The 21,536-nt window shown below is 51.2% G+C and overlaps 2 protein-coding genes across 3 annotated transcripts in view; one reads left to right on the plus strand and one right to left on the minus strand.

Annotated features, from left to right (window-relative positions):
- LRSAM1 (leucine rich repeat and sterile alpha motif containing 1) overlaps window positions 1-9,561 on the minus strand; it is a 30,124-nt gene extending 20,563 nt beyond the window's left edge. Inside the window, exons 1-6 of the mRNA XM_082492733.1 lie at window positions 8,872-9,561; window positions 4,900-5,083; window positions 3,256-3,312; window positions 1,576-1,620; window positions 1,037-1,114; window positions 100-168 (exon numbers count right to left, since the gene is read on the minus strand). Coding sequence (XP_082348859.1) covers window positions 100-168; window positions 1,037-1,114; window positions 1,576-1,620; window positions 3,256-3,312; window positions 4,900-4,971 — 321 coding nt within the window. The 5' untranslated portion in view covers window positions 4,972-5,083; window positions 8,872-9,561. The remainder of the gene's footprint in view (window positions 1-99; window positions 169-1,036; window positions 1,115-1,575; window positions 1,621-3,255; window positions 3,313-4,899; window positions 5,084-8,871) is intronic.
- A 239-nt stretch (window positions 9,562-9,800) lies between these two features.
- RPL12 (ribosomal protein L12) lies at window positions 9,801-12,519 on the plus strand (the record flags this gene model as incomplete). Of its 2 annotated transcripts, XM_082492743.1 has the most annotated exons (7): window positions 9,801-9,935; window positions 10,114-10,187; window positions 10,367-10,465; window positions 11,164-11,245; window positions 11,729-11,815; window positions 12,231-12,343; window positions 12,432-12,519. In XM_082492743.1, exons 1-7 carry the CDS (start codon window positions 9,899-9,901, stop codon window positions 12,435-12,437), a joined length of 498 nt encoding a protein of 165 aa, XP_082348869.1. In that variant the 5' UTR covers window positions 9,801-9,898. The 2 variants fall into 2 exon arrangements, with proteins under 2 accessions (XP_082348869.1, XP_082348868.1); XM_082492742.1 differs by lacking the exon at window positions 12,432-12,519 and having other exon boundaries at window positions 12,231-12,361.
- Window positions 12,520-21,536: the final 9,017 nt, after the last annotated feature.

Below are 21,536 nucleotides of genomic sequence, written 5' to 3' on the forward strand. Positions count from 1 at the left end.
TCATAATTTAAGTAGTGATTAATTAAAAACAAATAGTAGTAACCCCATATTCATGCTGTTCTGTAACATGCTCTTGGGATGCAGCTGCAAATCTGTTACCTGAAGAGACGTCAGCTGACCAATATCAGCAGGAAGCGATGCCAGCTGGTTATTGTGCAGGTCTAGAACCTGCAAGAGTAGACAATTTCACCAAAAAAGGTTGGGAAAAGAAGTCGTGGAGCAAGAATGAAAGGTCATGAATTACCTAGCAATGAAAATTACCTCACTTCCAATGGGGCTTTGAAAAGCAGCTTAAGTTTTCAAGGAGACAGAGGCACTTAACTCTTGGAGGTGTTTTGAAAACTCAAGCCTCTATACATGGATAAACAAACAAAAGACTAGGCAGAGGAGTGACACTAAGGAAGGTCTTCCACAAAACTGGATAAGCCAACTGGATAAATCATCTCCATGGAGCCAGTCTGGCAGAAAAAGACATTTTCTGCAGGATCAGTGAGCTGAACTGCTCCACGGAAGCTGCACTGCCCCAACACCAGTGCTGGCACGGGGAGAGGGCAGGACTACGCCTGGAGACCTCCCTCCACGGGGAGAAGTGAGCTGCTGGAATGACTCTGCCTCTTGTGGAACCACAACACGAGGGTGGTGGAGCTGAAAGTCCTCAGTGTTTATATGACAGGTAGGGCAATACAGCCCATCATACGCTGTCACCCATCACCAGTTTCGTTCCCATGCAAATGACCCATCAGCGCAGAAGAGAGATGATCTACCCCACAACACACTCAGCCCTGACTGACCACCACCGTGAAGGGCTGTTGAGGGGGAAAGTGTGGGATTGTGAAGAGGATAAATGAGTCCTGGGACTGATTACGATTTTAAACAAACTGCTGTCAACCTGGCAGGTAAACCTAGGAAAGGCAGGTTTCACCAACTCTTGGGGAAGACAGTCAGACAGAAGGGATTTATTTGGGCTAGTGTGCTTTAATGCAGGTAGAATGCAAGGAAAATAGGCTTCAGATTAACTGTTAAGAATCACAATTACCTTTACAGTTATGAGACTCAGGAGGCTGCAGGACTTTGGAACTAAAGATGTCAGATTATTTGTATGAATAATCAGCACCTGAGGAGGAAAAATCCCATGGAAACATGAACACAAGGGATACTGCTGTCTAGAACAAGCACGTTTGTTGAGATTTAATTGCAACAGCTGTATAAGAGCTCAACATCGTATTCAGTATCATATAAAATATTAAAATAGTAAATGGATTTTCATAGAAGGTCAAACATTTAACATGAGATCTTAACAAGAGCCTACTTTCTTACATGAGAGATATCATTAGATGAGCTAAGACAGAAAAAAACATCTCATCTTTCATGACAGAATTTAGCTCTAAAGCACACACACAGAAGTAGTCCTACCCAAATTGCTCTCTACGTAGTATCGTGCAAGTGGTCAAATTCATTACAAGCAAACTTCTGCTGAAGCAACATATAAACAACCACACACAGCCATTTCAAACACAACAATAATACCCAAGCATAATAATAGTATTATCTAATAATTTCTGGTTGCAACATTACCTTTTTTTGCAAGACCTTACAAGTTGCAAAGGCCCCATAAGGAACCTAGAAACAATTAAAAAACAGTTGTGTCAGACTTCTCAAGATACTATCTTTGTAAGCGCTTCTACAGTATCCACCTGTAAAGTGTGAATAACTAACTTTGATGAAAACACAAGTGATACTTAAAATTACTGGTCCCTGGTTTTGGCCCAGGATGCCAGTACTTCCCGGTCAGCTTCCATCTAAACAGCTCTCAATGGCTCTCCACAACAACATGCACAGCACAGAACAGACTGAGGTTTAGGCAGAAGTTCAAGTCTTGCGTGATTTAATATTCAATGTGCAGATGACTCAAGAGTTCAGGCATATTTTCAGTTAGTCATCGCACAAATGTATTCTATGGTTTTGCAACCTCGGCAAACACGCTGCGGAGGGCTAAATGAGAACGGTGAGCAACAGGCAGGACTGAGTGTCCTCGCGTGTGCTAGGCTCTGTGGGAGAGGGGCAGTTAGAAAAGGGATATGCCAGCCAATTCAGCCCATGCTAGCCACGGCTTGGCACCGTGACCTGCTCTGCAGCATGGAACAGCACCAGCCGAATTCTTGTCCAGAGCTAATTTTAAGACCAAACTGATGGCTCGTTTTATTTATTGAAACAACAAAGGCTAAAAAGAAATGGTGAGACAGAGTTTTATGGTACCAATCCAAAAGGAGCCGCTGGGGATCCAAGACCAGCTGCGGCTACGAATGGAGCTGGCTCAGTGCCTCCTCTGTCTGCCACCCCTTTACCCCGACTGGCTCGCAGACTGTCCCACACAGCTCGCAAACCTACACACAAGATGCTGTTGGCTTCTGATCTTGGAACAAAACATCCCGAAGTCTCAGCAAAGCCATTTCATACTGCACAGCAGACAGCTGTCCTCTCCAGGATGGTGCCAAATCTCTCCCCAAAGAGCAGTGCAATATCTATTAGCTTGTGCAAATAGATAGGCAAAGGCATCCTGTGACAAAAGGTTACACAGGTACCAACGTGTTTTAGAAACACAGGACAATGAATAAAAACTGAGAGTGAAATAGAAATGGGCTTCTGCTTAACAGGATTGCCTGGCTGCCAGAATGAAAAGCTGTGTCTCCTCTGAGAGCCTGGCAATCTGTCACTAACCGCTCACCCTCCAGCAGACAGCTTGTTTCTAGTTTAGTTGGCTGCCATAAAAGAAGCCAAGCTGGAAGTGAGATTTCCATCCTTAACCAGCAGTCTGGAACCAGGGATTTTCACTTGTACAGAAAAATAAGTGTAGGTGGCAGACTTTGTAGCTCTAAGATTAGAAACAGTCAGCCTTTGGCAAACAAATTCCCTTCTGACTCACAAAATTAGACCATGAGGTCCGAAACCAGTGTCCTACCAAGGTACTGGTGGAGGGTACTCTGCCCTTCCCACCTCGTCAAACGAAAAAGGATTCCTGGGACAGAAACGTTGTTGAAGCATCAGGTAGAACAGGCAATCTCCCACAATAAAAAAAGGGGAAGAAGCCCTCACCTGAAAGCCAGAGCTCATCAGTCATAGGAAGAAGTGGACCAGTAACAAGGCCATTTCTGTCTCACGGCTCGTAGACATGACACTAAATCTGACAGTCGGTAACAAGAAGCAGACAAACAACTCGGACCTGTGAGCTGATACTGGAAGGTGTGGAGAACGTACCTCTGAGAGTTCACATTTGGATATGTCAAGAATGTCATCAGCACCAGCTTCTTTTGCCTGGAGAGAGAAGATGTGCATCCAGAGAATTAGACCATGCAGATATACATGGCCTCTTGCTGCATATAGACTAAACTACTCAACTGTCCCCCCCTGGAAAATGCAATTACAGTTCTCTGCCACAGCTATGTAATTCAGTGACGACGATGGAAGTAAAGGGTGTGCTGCTACAACTGCAGCAAGCAAAAGCAACCGGGAAACCAAACTGCAGAAAAACCCTTTCGGTGCAATAAAGGAATTTCTGCGCCAAGAACCAAAGCACATCCTAATTCTGCAATTTTAACTGAAAAGATATGGAAAGAAATTGACCGGTTCTCAAGAGAGGCAAATCCTAGGAACAACAGCAGTGCCATCCTTGCCGGTGAAGAGCCTGCTGTGTCATTGGCATGTCTCGCCCAGCAGACCAACCTTCTTCTGACCTGTACACAGAAACCAAAACAACCTACTATTGCCTTTCTGCACGCACGGGACCTGCAAAGCCAGCTCAGCTGTGTGAGAAGGAGGAAGGACTCACTGCTTCTGCACAAAAGTGGGTTTCCATGTTCAAATCAACTACATCCAATGCAGCTGCTAACAGCAATGGAACTGGACAAACCTCACCGGGAGCAGCACTGCATCTCTGGAATTATTTTCTTAAATAAAAGGCACTGCACAAGGCAATAAAACCTGCTTGTGTTAGTGCCTCTGTTAAGTCTTCAGAACTGGATATCTTGACCCTAAACTAAGCACATGCAACACGGAACTAATCCTAGAATGGTCAGATAAAGCTATCCATCCCCAGCCCCACAGGAGCTGAACAGAAACCCTTCAACTGAATAAATTCAATAAAACTGGTTTCATTACTGGTACATAACAAAGCCTTAATTTCCAAAATACCTTACAGAGATCCAACAGGTATAATTTTGTCACTTTTAAAATGCAGGTGCCTCTGGGGTAGAGCACAGCAGATCCCCTATGCCAGCACTTGTCCACAGCTCCTACAGCAGAATAGGTGAAATACTTCAGAAGAAGATTGCTTTCAGAAAGCCAACTTTAAATCTGTGGCTGCTACAAGGCAGGTAGTTCTGCTGACCTTGCTGGCGTGACAGCAACCTGCTCAGGATCTACTCCAGAGGATCCTGGCCAAATCCTAGTCCAGGAAAACAAACAGCAGCATCTAATAAGTTAATCTTCTGAGTGACAGGAAGAAATGAAATAATAATGAGAAGCAAAATAGGAACCCAAGGAAAGACAATTATGATGGGAAAGGGGATGTCAGAGGTTCCTTGGCAGGAAAAGCAAACTGGGAGATCTGTAAGACTGAAGGGGCATGGAGGTGACAGGAGGGATAAGGTCCCATATGCAGGCTGGTGGGGTGGTGGAGGACGTTACGTGGAACCACAGCAGCAGAGAGGGATGGAAGTGGCACGAAGGGGACCTGTGGATGGGAGGGCGGAGGGTGATGGGGAAAGCAGGAATTCTCTGATGTATATTAGGAAGATGACCTGCTGTGTCAGTGAGATCAGTAACGTGATCACTGGTATGTTCCAATTCACCTGGCACCCAGGACTAAGCACAGAGAACAGAAAAGACCTCGGCATTGCTTACCAGGCACATTTGGTATTCAAGGCGCTTCCGAGCATCATCACTGGGTTTCTTCTTACGGAAGAAGAGTGGCATCTTTAGTTTTGACTATAGCTCCGTCTCAGTGGCACAAATGATCAACATAAATAAAGGCAGAGGGCTCCTGGAGTATGCATTTGCTGGGGAGCCGGGACTACAGAACTGTGCGCTAATAAGTGGGGAAAAAAAAGAAAAAAGAAAAAAAAAAAATCACTGTCTCTGCAATTGTCTTTGTTTAAGCCCTTCGCTGGCTTGATCAAACAGGCAGATTCCAGCACACCTGCATGGTGCACGTGTTAACACAAGCCGCAAATGCACTGCTGTGTCTCTGAGACACGGTGGTTGTCTTGGTCATCCCTGTGCAAGATAAATTAAGTCAAGCTGGAACATGTATAGAGAAAGGCTATTGAGTGATCAGGAAAACGCACGGTCCCCTCTAGGATAGGAACTAAAAAAGCTGTAACTGCATCAAGAAAGAGATCGAGCACCAGGGACAAAAATCAAACTTTTTAAACTCAAAGTCAATTCTGAGACAATAATAAGCAAGTGTAAAACATTCTAGAATAAAGTTAAGCTAGAAATGTGAAAAACTCCTAACCCTGAGAGCAACCCAGCTGCCTTCCCCTTCCAGGGCAGGTGAGAATAAACAACCCCAATGCAGTTCAAAATACAGATAACTGTTTGCAAGGGACTTGATGACTACTGAGTACAGCAGAGCCTCCCTGGCACGTCACACAGCCCATCCCAGCCACTTCCCGGGACGTCACGGGGACACCAGACAGGCACCGGAATTGGGATGCCCAAGTTAAAACTTTGCTTCTCAGCTTTAGGGGTTGTCTCAAGCTAAGGAAACCCTTGATTCGTTTGCTTTCTAGGCAGAAGCAGAGTCACACAGGAATACTTTCCCCATTTTAGCCACACAGTGAGATGAAAAGATTCTGCTTAAACACCTAATAGCTCAAAGTCAGATTTTTAATAAAATAAAGCTAAATCAATTTCCAATAGTCCAATAACTGTCTGCAAAGCTACAAGAACCTACCTTCAGAAAAACTCTGACTAGAAACCAGAGCCAATCGCCGCTGCCCCAGCCACGTGCTGGGGTGAACTATCTGCCCTCGCTGACACTTAGGAGCCTCTCCCAACCTGTGTCCCACCAGATCAGATTGCCATACTCCATCCTGAGCTTACAGGGCAGCTAGACCTTCCCCAAAACAGTTCCAGGTCACTACAGGACTGAGAATCACAGAATCACAGAATTATCAGAGTTGGAAGGGACCTCTAGAGATCATCTAGTCCCACTCCCTTGCCGAAGCAGGATTGCCCGGAGCACATTACTCAGGACTGCATCCAGGCGGGTCTTGAAAATCTCCAGGGAAGGGGACTCCACAACCTCCCTGGGCAGCCTGTTCCAGTGCTCTGTCACCCGAACTGTAAAGAAGTTTTTCCGTGTATTTGAACGGAACTTCCTGTGTTCTAACTTGTGCCCATAAGAGGGAGAACTGGAGAATGTTTTTCTGTTAATTCAACCGGACTGTATGCCAATGCACCAGTTGATTCAAGTGTAAAAGGAAGAGAAGTTGAATCAGAAAGAGGAAAGAGCGGATCACAGTAAGATGCCTTGTGAAATCAGAACCCGAGTCAACTCTGGAAGAGGATTCTGAATCAGCAGGGGAGAAAAACGGAGTGTGCGGGCAGATTGTGTGGGAAGGGCAAAAAGCCAAGGCTGGACAAGAAATGGGGGCAGCAGCTGGTGATTAGATGGGTACCAGTTGGGATGCTGGGAAAAGAGAGATGGGGACCAGCTGAGCAATAAAATCAAGGAGGAAAAGGGGCTTATCTGATGCTACATGAGAGCAGCAGGCAAAAACTGGCAATGCAGAAAGAGTCTGAGCTGGGGCTGCTGGAAAACCTGGACTTACAAAGGGAGCTGATTCAGGTGGGACTGAACATGGTTTGGTGATAAGACTGGGACAAGATGAGAGAAGAGCAGAAAAGCAGCAGTGAGCCTAAAAGAGGGGAGCCTTGAACTGGCTGGGCAAGAAGCCTTGGGGTACACAAGGAACCCAAGGAGCCATAATCAGCACTGCACGGCAAAGAGGGTGGGCCCAGGCAGGAGCTACAGCTGCTGAAAGTCCAAAATGAGAGACACACTATGAAGCTTGCATCGGAAGCTGCACTTTGCAATGACTTTTTTAAACACTGTTTTAATAAGCAATTTTAAAAACAATACAAAAGGCAATACTTCACCAGTTCACCAGTATGTTCACCCATAAATGGTACAACTATACAATGCAGTTAATTGTGAAGCTCATGTGTCATACATAAAAAAGCCGGTTCTCTGCCAGCTCTACATCTACAGATCAGTCTCAGACTGTACGGAAAAGCACGTACCCAACAGGATACAGCCAGAGATGCTTCTCGCGCATGGAGATCTCTGCCAAAAACTAGACAGAGCTTTATGTAGATAAATCCTTAGTGTAAAAGCAAAATACAACTTCAGTCTAAATGCATGCAAGCAACTACCCTTCATTTCTCTCTGGAAACAAGGAGGCGAGGATGTCCTGTTTCACTGTACTGCTCTCATACCACTCTGCTGGAACAAAATACAAGACACAGCAGAATGTAGCTACAAACAAACCCATTCTGTGTGTTAGACTCAAACCCTAACACTCCCATGGCTCTTTCCCCGCCATCCCGCTTTGCTGTCTTTTTAACAAGTTCAGACTGCTGAAATGCCCCTCAGAATCACCGCCCCCCAGGATGGGAGGAGCGAGCAAAAATTCAGAAGATTAAGGAAGAAGGGAAGTTCGTTGTCAAGAAATGTTTGGAAATGCAGGAAAGCAATCAAAAGCCATAAACAAGGGTCAGCCATCACAGACAGAAACAAAAGAAGGAAATTTAAAGATGAGAAACCAGAAGGACAAGGGTACTTGCGGCAAGGTATAGGTAACTCTGCTGAACATGTTCTTTTTGCTGAGGACTTATGTCTTCTTGTTGTGTCTTACCTGTCTCTATTACAGCTAGATACCTTTTATTAGTCATGTGGATAATGGAAAATAATTAAAATTTCACCCAAGAAAATACATAGTGACATGAAGGCTGAAGGACAGACAGTTGAACAGGGAAAGAATCACATTAGGGTCAAAATACCAGAGACTTGGATTGAACAGCCTTTAAATGTTGAAACTTGCCTTAGTGAAAAAGACATGTCAAATCTGCAACAGCAAAGCTGTGCCTCTGTGACATTGGCTTTGTGTGCTCTGCTGACCGTCATCAATTTTACGCAAGACTAGCACTCAGCAGTCCATGAGAAGGGCCTTTGGTGTGTGACCATATTTTATATGATGTAATCTTTACTTATTAAGTTATTGAAATCACTACATGTAAGTGCCCGGGACAGCACCCACCCTGCAGTAAGTGAGCATCCATGAATTCAGCTTTGCAGGCACCCGCTCTGCCTGCCTAAGCAGCAGCAACACACACACATGGCGAGAAAGGGCAGGGGAATAGCCACTGTGGGTTTTACAGTGTGCAGCTGTTTGAGAGTAAAATAAAAACAACCCCCTAATTTTACAAACAAATGTAACCAAAGCGAAACAGCAACATGGCTAGACCCAAAGCAAACCCCAATTTTTAAAACATTTTGGACATCATAAATGCAGCATTGTGCTGTAACAGACAAGATGGGGCTCTGGAAGAGAGATTTTATTTCCCCTGGGAAAACATGCTCAGGAGCACAGCAATGCAGCTGTGAGCCAGCGTCTGGATCTGAGCAGGGCTCCTGCAGAGATGCCATCTAATCCTGAAGGACAGCTCCAACCCCAGACACCTCTCAGGCAGCAGGTCCTGCTCGCTGAGGAAGTTATCAAGCGACTAGCAGCAAGCCCTGCAGCCCAACACGCACTGGAACAAGATTTGGGAAGGAGACAGAAGGCGAACCGTAGCTTTGTAACTTACTCTCCCACAGCACGTTTGCTCTGTGTGCTGGAGAACTGTCATGACAGTTGTACCACCCCTGTAATAACCAGGCTCTGCTCGATCCTGGCAAGGACCTCCCCTGGCAATGACTGAAACAAATCTCCTCTCTTCTTCACCAGCTCCAGCTCTGCCTCTCAGTCCTTTCTTTCCCTTATTGTCACTATTCTCTTCTTCTTCTTTTCTTTAGGCATCCCCTGCAGTGTCCCCCTCCCAGGTTGCACACAGTTTCCAAAGGCTATTTTTCTCAGTCCTTCTCTTCTTTACTCTTTTATCAGCCAGAATGGCGCCGTTCTGTGCCTGACGGCCTGAGCGCTGCCGGCCCCGGCCCCGACACCTGAGGAAAGCAGCAACAATGAGCAAGGGCAGCGTCTGCTCCCGCAACAAACACACCGGCATCTTCGGGCACCGCCTGCTCCCAAAGCCCCGGCCGCCCCCGAAAAGGCAGCAGAAGCGCCTGCACGGAGCCCTGCGCCTCCCCTCGCCCCTCTGAGGAGCCCGGGTGCGGCCTGAGGGATCTCTCACTCACACCGGACCCTCGGGAGGGGCAGAGGCCACCGCCGATCCGCCGCGAAACCCGGCCCTGCCAGGCCCCGCGTCTCCGCGCTGAGGGGAGAAGAGCCCCGCACACACTGCCGAGGCCCCGGGGGCCGATCCCCCCCCCCGCTCCGGCCCGGCCCGGCCCTCGCTCACCGCTCCCCGCCGCCATGATGCGACACCTCCCCTCCCACCCCCCTGCGGGGTCACATGACCTCCCGACCACGGGGACCATCGAGTGAAGCAGCCAGAGCGCCGCGCTCCAACCATCGAGACCTGCGCAGCGCCCCCGCAGGCGGGAGGGCCGCCCGCCCCTCCCGTTGCCCCGCCCACACCTCCCGCGCGGCCCCGACCTCTCGCGAGATCTTGGCGGGTATATCCGGTGCCCGCGCGCCTCGCGCCGCCTCTCCGCCGCCCCGTGTAGGCCGCAGCTCATCGCCATCCGCCGCCATCCGCACCCGGCGCCGCCGCCATGCCGCCAAAGTTCGACCCCAACGAGATCAAAGTCGGTGCGTGCTGGGCGGGGGGCGGCGGGAGGCCGGGGGAACGGGGGATGAAGCGGGCGGGCCGGGCCCGGCAGTGGGGGGAGGATGAAGCGGGCGGGCCGTAAGGGCGGGCAGGGACCGGAACGAGGTGGGGAGGGGAAGCCCGGCGGCGCGGGGCTGACACCCGTTGTTGTCCCCACAGTGTACCTGCGCTGCACCGGCGGGGAGGTCGGCGCCACGTCCGCTCTGGCCCCCAAGATCGGTCCTCTCGGTCTGGTACGTACCGCGGCATCGGGCCGGCGCGGCTGGCCGGGCTGAGGGGAGCGGGACGCGGCGACGGGACGGAGGGGGGCGGCGGCGGCGGCGGCCTTTCCCCTGCTCCAGAGGGGCGGGGTGGGGGCGGAGGGTCGCTGATGTGATGGGTTTTGTGGCAATAATGTGTGTTTCCGTCTTAGTCCCCCAAGAAGGTTGGTGATGACATCGCCAAGGCGACGGGTGACTGGAAGGGGCTGAGGATCACGGTGAAGCTCACCATCCAGAACAGGCAAGCTCAGGTACCCAACGCCAGCAGGGATGGCGGAGTGGTGCAAGCGCCGAGCACAAGCGCGCTCTGCTTGCTCGAACCACCAGCCGAAATCCCGGCAGGGTCGACTCAGCCCTTCATCCTTCCGAGGTGGATAAAATGAGTTCCACACAGCCAATGTGTGGGGGTCTTCTGGGAAAGACCTTGAAACACCCACGTGAGCCCTCAGAGCACCACTGGCCAGAATCTGTCAGCGACTCTGTGTGTGTATCTGCAGCCTGGCAAGCCCCGGCCTGCAAGTGATGGGAAGGGATCTGCTGAGGCGCAGAAGTTGATCTTTTATTCTGTTGCAGATAAATTGTTCCTTTTACAGAGCATCAGGTTAAAGCTATGTCAAACAACATAAAAATTACAAAAACCTCCCTTACCTGGTCCTGTAGCCACCCGCCACTATACCTGTCCTGAATTCCGTGGCTGGTATATTCCAGTGGTGAGCTGAGAGGGACCCCCAGTCCAGGAAGCAGTCCTCTTCTGGTTGTGGGGAGGCCTGTGCCGGAAGGCTGGGAACAAGTTTCTGCGTTACAAAAAAGCCTTGCGTATTAGCAGACTAAGTAAAAATGCAGTGCTCTGGCAATTAGCTTTCCAGGCACTGAGTGCTCAGTTGAGTATCTTCATTGGCTACCTAATTTTGCTTGGAGGTGGGGAAAGAGCTAATTTTTTCTCATTTAGATAGAGGTTGTTCCTTCTGCCTCTGCTCTGATTATCAAAGCTCTGAAGGAGCCTCCTCGTGACAGGAAGAAGCAGAAAAACAGTAAGTTTTCACTGAGCTTTAGTTCTGAATGTGTTTTGGGGCTAAGAGGGGAATATGTACTTGCCTGTAGATTATTTGGCATAAACTGGCAAACAAGTGCCATGGGGCTGTATCTTGGGCCATGGGAGTTCCTTACACGTCAGAGTACAGACAGCAGTGTGTGCGCCAGCAGGGTTCAGTTTCTTGGAAGATGGGGTGGGACGGCCACCCGCCACTGTACCTGTCGTGTCATGCGGTGACTGGTACAGCCCAGAGGTGAGCTGACAGAAAATGCCCACTTAGGAAACAGAGTTATTCTTCTTGTGGGTAACTTTGTGCCGAAGTCTGCAGACAGGTATGCTGCTCGCAGCCCTGCTGTAGTTGTAAACTCTGGTTTCCGTGTGTTCTGAGTGCTGGGAATGGGGCTTCTCTGACAGAAGCACGGGGAACTGGAAGTGCCCTGTGTTTACATGGACTGACTGGTGCTGTGGCTTTCCTTCCCAGTTAAGCACAGTGGCAGCGTTAGCTTTGATGAGATCGTGAACATTGCGCGGCAGATGCGGCACAGATCCCTGGCTCGAGAGCTCTCGGGTAAGTACCGCTGTTGGGATTGCAGAGTCCTCCCTCTGCTTGCTCCAAGCACTGAGCCAGGATCTGGTCTCGTCCCTGGGAGAGCCCCGGAGCTTTGCTGTGGTGGAGCTCCTTGTGCTGCTTGGCCACACAGGTGCTGAGCACCGCAGGAACAGCATCGTGCTGGCTGTGAACAGCCAGCCTCACACCTTCGGGTGAAGGTGGTACAGGATGGTGGAAGACATGGCAACAGATGCGGTGCTTTCTGTTGCATTCCCTGGAAACAAGTGTGGCTGAAGTGGCTGTCCCCTGGTGAGCCTGGTGGCTACAGCCCACAAACCCCAAAGGGAGGGAGGGACAGCTGAGGTGCGAGGAGGCGAGTTCTCTGAGTTTTCCCTGGGGTAAAGCACTGACAAGCTGTATCTTCCCTCTGCAGGGACGATCAAGGAGATTCTTGGGACTGCCCAGTCTGTGGGCTGCAGCATCGATGGCAGGCACCCACATGATATCATTGATGACATCAATAATGGTGCGATTGAGTGCCCAGCTGTAAGTAGCCATCTCTGACTGAAACTTACTGTATTAGACTATTTACCACAAGACTCTACTAATGAGCTCTATTTGCTTCTTTCAACAGAGCTAAGAGAAGGGAAGTTGCTGTGTGAAGGCTCCTTAAGTATTTTATAACACCTTAAATACTTAATAAAGACCCAGTTGTCTGCAAACAGTGTTGCTGGCTTAATTTGTCCTTGTCCCACGCTGCATGAGTAGCGGGTTTTGGCAGGGGAGCAGCTGCCCTCTGCATAAGCCAGGGTGATACAGACTTTAAAGCTAGAAGAGGCTCACTTGCCCTGCGATCACTGCCTTGCAGCAGCGCTGAGCTCGGAGAAACGGAGTTGCCTCCAGCCAGCACTCCAGTAAAGAGCAAATGTCACTCATTCATGGCTTGTGCAAAGCTTTGTGAGCTCTGTTCTTGCCAGTGTGAAATGTGCAGCTCGGAGCAGCCATTGTTGTCCTTCGTTAGGGCGAGTGCTGTAGGAACAGGTCCGGCCTCCCCTGAACCACTGCAGCTGGGACGCGAGCACATACTGTGGCTTGAAAGTAGCGTCACAGGCTGCCTGTGTGCAGCCCTGCGGAGAGCAGCTGCCTGTGGCTGTGCGGTGGAAGGGCCCTGACGAGCTCCTGGTTGAATGGAACCCGAGGGGTGGCTGTTTGGCCAGCGTGCACAGGGTCTGCAGGAGGGAGAATGGCTTACAGGCCTGGCAGTATGTGCCCTGGCCTTACCTCCAGCGCATTATTACCAGGGGGAACCTCTGCCCTCGGCAGGGTTGTGTGTTTCCTGTTGTAGAACAAGTCAGATTCTTTGCTGTTTAGCTTTTTCTCCTGCCTTGAAGCAGAGGAGATAGTGGATTTTCTACTGGTGACTGGGACAAGCACACACGTTCTCATTCTTGAGCCAAATTTATTTTGTGCTTGCTTTATTTCACCACTGAAGAGGAGCAAGCCCCGTAATGATGAGTGAAATCCTGTGGTCCTCTCTGTTTCAGAGAGTCGTAAAGGGCCAGGTTTCATGTTTCTTGGGTCTCCTGATTCCTTGAATGTGATACTGGGGGTGCAGGGTAAGCGAGCCCTGTTGTCCCTCTCTGTCATGTGTTCCAGGTTCTGGTGTATTCTCTGAAAGAAAAAGCAGTTGAAGTATCGGCATTTCCCTTTGCATGGGCATTCTGTAAATCCTCTGCTGCTGCTTGTCAAGAAACAGATCCTGAGGCCTGGCTGAGCTGTAAAACTTGTGTTCAGCAGTGAATATTCTGCCTGTTTTGGCCGGAGTGCCAACTTCAGCTGCTGATGGAGAGCTGCTGCTCATAGATGAGGACTTTGCCCCACTGATGACACTTTACTGGAGGAAAGGCAACTTGCTTACTGGGAATGGCAGACCTGCCAGTGAGAGGTGTCCGTGTCCATTATGGTACAGAGGGGGTAGGGATGTAAGAACAGCTGTTGAAAAGCACGGTGAGGAAAGGGCAAAAAGTTTAGCTTATTCAAAATGAGCTTTTTTTTTTTTTTTGGCAAAACTCTTGAGGGCCTTGCAAACCCCATCTTGGGGATCTCATGCAAGGAGGAGGTATGGAACCCCTCGTAAGCTCAGTTCTAGCACACTTAACGTCTGGAGAGGTTCCTGTGTATTTCAGGCTTGACGCTTGAAATCATTGTCCTTCACAGTATTTGGCACTTGGTTGTCACACCTGAGAGCTCAGCTGGCACAGTGGTAGGGCTCCAAGGGGTGGGGAGAACCAATGTTCTCCAAAGATCCTGGGATCCTGCTATTTCCAGCAAAGGCTGTATACTCCCTCGGGGCGGTGCAGCGTAAGGGATGGCAGGTGGTCTTGCAGGCTGTGGAAAGCTCTGATCGAGTGAAGTGAAATTATCCTGGTAATAAGAATGCTTTGGCTGAGTCTGAGGTATTGCTAAAAGCCCTATTAAGAGCACCATAATGATTGCAGTTCACTTCAGCCCTGGCAGAGCGTCTTGGGGAAAAAATAGTCATGGATGTTAATTTAGATCTGTTTTTCCAAAGGGAAAGGGCATCAAGTCCTTCCCAAAATGCTGAGCTCTGTGAGCCTTGGTCTCCAAAAATGTTCCATGAGGTATGTTTTCCTCCTCCGCAAAGCGATGACAGCATTTGGTCAACTTTTTTCTTGCTGGTGTCTCCAGTTTTGCAGGTAACTCTCAAAGTTATTCTTGTACGGTACTGTCCTGGTTTGAGCGACACAAGACTAATTTCTCTTCTAATACTTGGGAAAACTGCACTTTTAGAAGACTCCAGTGCCTGAATTTGTGAAAATATTTACTTTACAGCCAGCTATGGTGTGCGGGTTTCAAGGTCTCAGTGTTTTCAAGCTCACCAGGCACAGGGATGAGGAGGAGCGAGATGCGGACACTTGACCCAAGCTGCCAACAGGGTTATTGCATACCATCAACAGCACATTTGCTATAAATTAGAAAGTTTGCTGAGGAGTTCTCTCTCTCCCTTGATGGGTGCCATCCTGAGAACTCCTTGTCCCGGTGCCGGAGCCCTGAGCCCTTCCCTTCCTCCCAAAGCCGCAGTGCTCTCAGTGTCTCACATGTGCTGTCACTGCTGGGAGTGCACAGCTTCCACTGATAGAATGGGCTGAGGATAATCTGTGCATATTCTGTATTGGTATCGGGATCAATATTGGTTCTTTAGTGCTATTAATGTTAATTATCTAATCTTACTCTATTGAAACTGTTTATATTTCAACCCCCGGGTTTCCTTGTTTTTTCCTTATTCCCTTTCCTGGGTGGGGAGGGGTCATTGGGTAAGAGAATGATTGTCTAAATGACAATAAATTGTTACGAGTTTCTTAAGCCATAACAGGTACTTCCACCCCCAGAGGAATATTTCCTGGCAGGAGCTCTACTATAGGGAGTGGGACTCTGAAGCGGCGCGTGCTGCAGGAACCAAGGGTGGGAAGAAAATAGTTCTGCTCCTACTTGTAGGGGGGTGTAGGAGAAAGGGCTAGTAAAATACACCGAAAGGAGTCTAGAGAAGTGACCCGGATCGACCTGAGTCCTCTGGAGGAAGAAGCCCCGGCGGTGGGAGGGTGAGGTTGGCCGCAGTGGGGGATTGTCCGCTGCGGTGTCAGACGCACCAGGGGCTGAGTGAGATGAAGCTCTGGAAAGAGAGAAACTCAAATCTCCAAATAAATTCCACCCCCAATGGAATGGGAGGAGGTGTGCACCTGCAGCAATGTTTATTTCTAAAATATAAGTTATTTTCCAGTATAGGAAGCACCCTGCAGTTCCCAAGCAGCTGCAGTTGAACTGTGAGCTGGTTTGGTGAAGCCAAAGTTTTGTGTTTGCTGTAGCTCAAGCCCAGAGCGTGGCTTGGGCAGAGTCTTCCGCGCCACACATGGCCGTCGTGCCCTGGTGAGGTGCCTCATACCGCTTGTGAAGCGTAACACATATGTCGTGTGGGATCTTCAGAAATCACCTGTATTTGCACATGATTTAGCATCAAACTGCTGTTTTGACAAGACTTCGATTTCCCACCTGCTCTGCTTCTGTTAAAGTACCTACCAGTGGAGCAGGGAGAGCTCGGCCAAGGTGGAGGCCGGGAAAGGAGAAGTCTCCTGGCCCGTCCTTGCAAGACCCAACCCGCCGGGTCAACGCCAAGGGCAGCCAAAAGGAACTGCAAATCCTGGCTCTTTTCCACCATGGTCCTGCTGCCCGAAACTTCTAGTGAAGCAACAGCTCTGTAATTTTGCATTGAGCTCACGGGCAGACGGGAGATGCCGCCATCTCTGGAGAAAGGCCGGGCTGGCACTGAGCAGAAGGGGACGTGCGGGTGGAGGAGCTTGGGCTAACCGGTGCACTAATGGTTTCTGAGAAGATCCACTTTTGTCCTTTGTTCCCTGATGCAATGAGGGTACGTTGTCCTGGTGACTTGAAGACCACAGAGATAGGAAAGAGATGACAAAAGGAAAAATTAGTTTTTTACCAAATGAAACCACCACAGCGGACACCAATTTGGCGTTCCATCCCAGGGTGTGACCGTCAGTGTGGAGGGAGGAGCTGGACCCTCCTCATTCCCAAAGCAAAAGTGACCAAAGCCTGACCCAGGTGTCCCCAGAAGTGGCAGGTACCTGCAGAACCTGTGAGGTTTTGCCCAAAAAACTGTTCCGCATCTATCTGTCCCTCAACAGCCCAGCCGTGTCCTGGGCAGCGCTGCCCCGTCTTGGCTCCCCGCCTGCCCCCAGCTCGCTCACAGCCGGCGCAGGGTTCGGTGCAGCCTCTTCAGCTGACAGGAGCAGAAAGCGGGAGCGTTTGTGGCTCTGCTCGTTCGTTTGCTTTTTCTCCTGTTGTTTATAGGGCCTTTTTCTGAGGCAACCAGGGAATAAAGCAGAAAGAAGGCTGAAATCCCAGACGCTTGCCATCTTTAAATCCTTGGCTTGGAGTTGACGATGTTTCAAGCTAGGAAAAGTGCATGGACGCTCCCTGAACCAGGGTTGGGGCGGTTCCTCCTGCTCTGAGACCTGCCGCCCTCCCCGCCTCTCAAAGGCCGCCCCTTGCAACAACTTCTGACAAAGTATAGGGGGGGGAAATAAAATCCTCTGTGAGGTACGGTCACAGGCCGCAAAGAGGATGTGGTGGGGTGGCAAGATCTCTGTCCTCGGAGGTCCCCGAGGCTCAGCCCGGTGCTGTCCTGGCTGCGTGTGGGGCAGAGGGTTGGGTCCCTTCCAGCTGATCCCACGACAAAGCTGCGGAAACGCTTACCCTGCCCGAGGCCGGACAGCCTGGCAGGGGGCTGCAGCAGCCCTTTTGCAGCAATTTTAAAGATGTTTAAAGTGGGTGTTGACCCCCCAGCTTAGGTGTGAACCCTGAGAGTCTCAGGTGCCACCAGCATCGTGTGTGCCCGGGGCTGTCCCGTGTACCAGTACGCACACACGCGCGCACGCTGTGGGTTTTCCCCCACTTGGCAGCGCTGAAAATAATTGGAAAAACGATTTCTTTTGCTAAAGGGAAATTCTCCCGGGACAGGGTACGTAACCTTTCCCATGCTACCTTAGGGCACGTGCTCTGGAAGCAGCGATGTGGTATTTGGGAGCAGGGTATTGCCCGGCCGATAATTCATTTTTTTCTAAACCGGGCTGCTTAGAAAGGAGGCAAAGGGCTCGATAAAGATAGTAACGGGCTATATTAACTTCACATTTTAAATCCATCATCTTCATAACTGGGTTTGTGCTCTGAAGCCAGGGTTTCTCCCCGCTCTGGTGACCTGCACCTGCCCGAGGAAGGAGGGAAAGGGACAGTGAGAAGTGCTGAGCCCTTCCCTTTGTGCTGGTGGCTTCAGAGCTCTGCGCGCTTTAAGGAGAATGAGCTTTCTCATTTCTCTGAGACAAAACAGGCCCTGAAGACCCGAATCTTTGGGATTCATGTCTTCCTGTGTTATGAAACATCAGGATAGAAAATCTGAATTTTGTTAGAGCTCGGTGTAGGGTACCGAAGGTCATAGAATCACAGAATGGTTTGGGTTGGAAGGGACCTTGAAGATCATCAAGTTCCACCCCCCTGCCCTGGGCAGGGACATCTCCCACCAGCCCAGGTTGCCCAAGGCCACGTCCAGCCTGGCCTTGAACACCTCCAGGGATGGGGCCTCAACAACCTCTCTGGGCAACCTGTCCCAGTGCCTCACTACCCTCACAGTGAAAAATGTCTTCCTAATGTTTAATCTAAACCTGCCCTCTTCCAGTTTGAAGCCATTCCTCCTCGTCCTATTGCTACATGCCCCAGTAAAAAGTCCCTCCCCAGCATTCCTGTAGGCCCCCTTTAGGTACTGGAAGGCCACAATAAGATCTCCCCGGTGGTCCACGGGGCCACTTTCCCACCCCCCCACCCCCCCCCGCCTGCGCCACCTGCCCTAATGGTTAAGTTAAGTGATAGTTACTGTGGGTGCAGTGGGAAAGGGAGCGATGCCTCCAGCATCGCCCAGCACGTGGGGTCAGTGGTGGGCACTCATGGGGGTGTGGGTGCTGTCCAAGCTTGACAGCAGCACGGTGGGGTGGGAACCCCTCGCTACTGGGGCTCCTCTGCTGTCCCCAAACCCGTGTGGATCAGCTGGTGGAGTGTGGCTGTGACACCAGTGCCGTACTCGGGGTCTCGTCCGAGTGCGTCTGTCCCCATGAGTGGGAATGTGACTCCATGCCCCCCCCATAGCAGGAGACCAGAGTGCTGCGGAGATACCCTGCTCTTTGCGAAGGGGGGGAGGTGGTCTCCATCCACTGCCTCCTGCCGAATCTGTGGCCTCGGGAACACCGTGTCCTTCTGCAACATCCCCGGGGACAGGGAACCACGCCGAGTGGGGGACATGGGAAGCACAGAGTGTGTCAAAAGGAGGAAAAAAAAAAGCCCAAATAGGAAAGGGAGCTTTTTCTGGCGTAAAGGCGGGGAGCAGCCTGCTTTCTGGCGAAGTTGCAGGCAGAAGCCCTGGCTGGAAATCGGGCTGGGACAGCACAGCCCCGCAGCTTACCTCCACGGCGGGCATCGGAGCAGAGCAGCGCCGGTGCTCCATCGCCCTTCCCGGAGTCAGGCAGCTGCTGTCCCCCCAGGGGCGAAACGCAAGCAGTACCCACAGCAAACTTCCAAACCGGAGACAATCCTACAAATCTTGTGGGTTTTTGGGGGGGAAGGAAGATGCAGAGAATCCCTCGGGCTGAAATCATGAACTCAAATTGCTGTGATGCCCTCACGTGCCTATGCACAGCCCGAAATAACCCCCAGTGCTGGAAGGGCTGACAGTACACTGCTCCTATGGGGAACCCTTCACCACGGGGTGACCTCACAGCGGCGTTTTGTCTCAGGGAAGCGTCCTCCAGGTCTCCCGCCGCCTCTGGGACCTGTTGCTTTCCCCAGGCAGGGCATGGTGAGTTTGGGCACAGCAGCCCACCCCTGGGGTCTCATTCACCACCCCCAGGCAAAACTCAAAGCTCATGGGCATCACCAGCATCGCTCCCATTTTCTCCCTGGCCCGGACAATCTCTTCTCCCCATCCACGGAATAAGAAACCCCCAATTTCTACTCAGGGTGTCTCCAACCCACACGAAAGAGCGGTGCCGTGGGGAACCAGAGCACCAAACACCTAAGCTTTGGCAGCGGCGCTACCACGAGCTCTTGTTGGTTTGTTCTCTTTCAGAGGTGTGGCCCAATCATTGAAACCCACAACCGTCAAAAATGAAGTGATCCCCCCGATAAACCGATGTGCACGTTCATTAATTCACTGCAGGTTCTTTTCCTTTCCAATTATCAATTTACTTTACTAGAGACTTTTTTTTTTTTTTTTCCTTACAAATTCTTTAAAAAGCAAAACATTCTTTTTACCATGTACTTATTTTGTTTCAAACTCAACGACTTGATTGGCTTTTTCATTGAACACGATGATTTTTGCCCATCCTGTTGCGAAGGTTCGCCTGTCCGGTTCGCTGTGGTGACAAAAGCGGTCGGGTTTGCGCCCAGACTGTGGACGCAGTGCTTGCAGAATTAGCTGCTCCCCAGATCTTGTGGGTCCACGCGCTAATGAGGGACCTCGCTCGTGTGTTTAATTTCCCTTATATATATATTTCCCTTATATATAGCTTCGTGTGTTTAATTTCCCTTATAGCCTCAAGGCGAACCTCTCTTCTGTGGGACTGCTCCATCGCAGGGATGAAACATTCAGAAAAGTTTGCAGAGATTCATCTTTAGATTCAACATTTGTCTCATTTAGATGCTCCCAGCACCGGTTTAAACCCACCTTCCTTGTTGTTCATGTTCTTTGGGACACAGTTGTCCTCTTCTGCCCTACACCTTTGTAACTTTGCACATAGGAAGTTTCTTTATCAGCCCTCCTCGGCCACTTCATCCATTTATTTGGACTTTGAATTCCCTCTGGTACATCTTTCAAGCGTTGGCTGAGGAAGCCAACACATCCGTCAGGGAAACAGGGCAGCTCTCCATGCGTCTGCCTGGACGCATTTGGCTCCGGCTGCAGAGCCTTCGGGAGGGAAAGCTCTGCAAATTGCCTTCCCTGGGCTTTGTGAAATAAGGATTAACTTTTTTGGTGCTGGTGATTTTTATTGTCATAGAATCACAGAATAGTTTGGCTTGGAAGGGACCTCAAAGACCATCTAGTCTACCCCCTTGCCCTGGGCAGGGACACCTCCCCCCAGCCCAGGCTGCTCCCAGCCCCGTCCAACCCGGCCTTGAACACCTCCAGGGATGGGGCAGCCACAGCTTCTCGGGGCACCCTGCGCCAGGGGCTCACCGCCCTCAGAGTGAAAAATTTCTTCCTAGTATCTAACCTAAATCTGCCCTCTTTCACTTTAAAATCGTTCCCCCTCGTCCTGTCACTCCTCTCCCTGATCCAGAGTCGTCCCCCCCCCCCCAGCTCTCCTGGAGCCCCTTTAGGCACTAGAAAGGGCTCTGAGGTCTCCCCGGAGCCTTCTCTTCTCCAGGCTGAACCCCCTCAACTCTCCCAGCCTGTCCTTCCAGCAGAGGGGCTTCAGCCCTCACAGCATCTCCGGGGCCTCCTCTGGCCCCTCTCCAACAGCTCTGTGTCCTTCTGCTGTGGGACCCCCCGAGCTGGAGGCAGCACTGCGGGGGGGTCTCCCCGGAGCGCAGCAGAGGGGCACAATCCCCCCCTCGCCCTGCTGGCCACGCTGCTGGGGATGCAGCCCGGGGTGCCGGGGGCTTTCTGGGCTGCCAGCGCGCATTGCCGGCTCACGTTGAGCTTCTCAGCAATCATCACCCCCAGGTCCTTCTCCTCAGGGCTGCTCTCCGCCCAGTCCGCATTTGTGCTTGGGATTGCCCCGACCCACGTGCAGGACCCTGCGCTTGGCCTTGTTGAACTTCACGAAGTCAGCACAGCCCCACCTCTCAGCCTGCCCAGGTCCCTCTGGGTGACATCCCTCCCCTCCAGCCGTGTCGGCCGCTCCGTGTCGGGCGCCGGGCACCGGGCGGCGCCTCCCGCCGGCAGTGCAGGGCCGGGGGCGGCGGAGGGGCCTCGGCCACCCACAGGGGCTGAGGGCGGCCCGCGGCTGGGCCCCGCGCTGGGGAGAAGGTCCCCGGCCCCGGAGGATCCCCGGCCCTCCCGGGCAGCGCGGTGCCGGTGCCGGTGCCGGTGCCGGTGCCGGTGCCGGTGCCAGGCGGGTCCCCCCGAGGAGGCAGACGGCAGGAACGAGCGGCCCCT

This window comes from Vanellus vanellus (assembly GCF_965231255.1).
Source record: "Vanellus vanellus genome assembly, chromosome: 18".
In the NCBI taxonomy this organism is placed as follows: Eukaryota; Metazoa; Chordata; class Aves; order Charadriiformes; family Charadriidae; genus Vanellus; species Vanellus vanellus.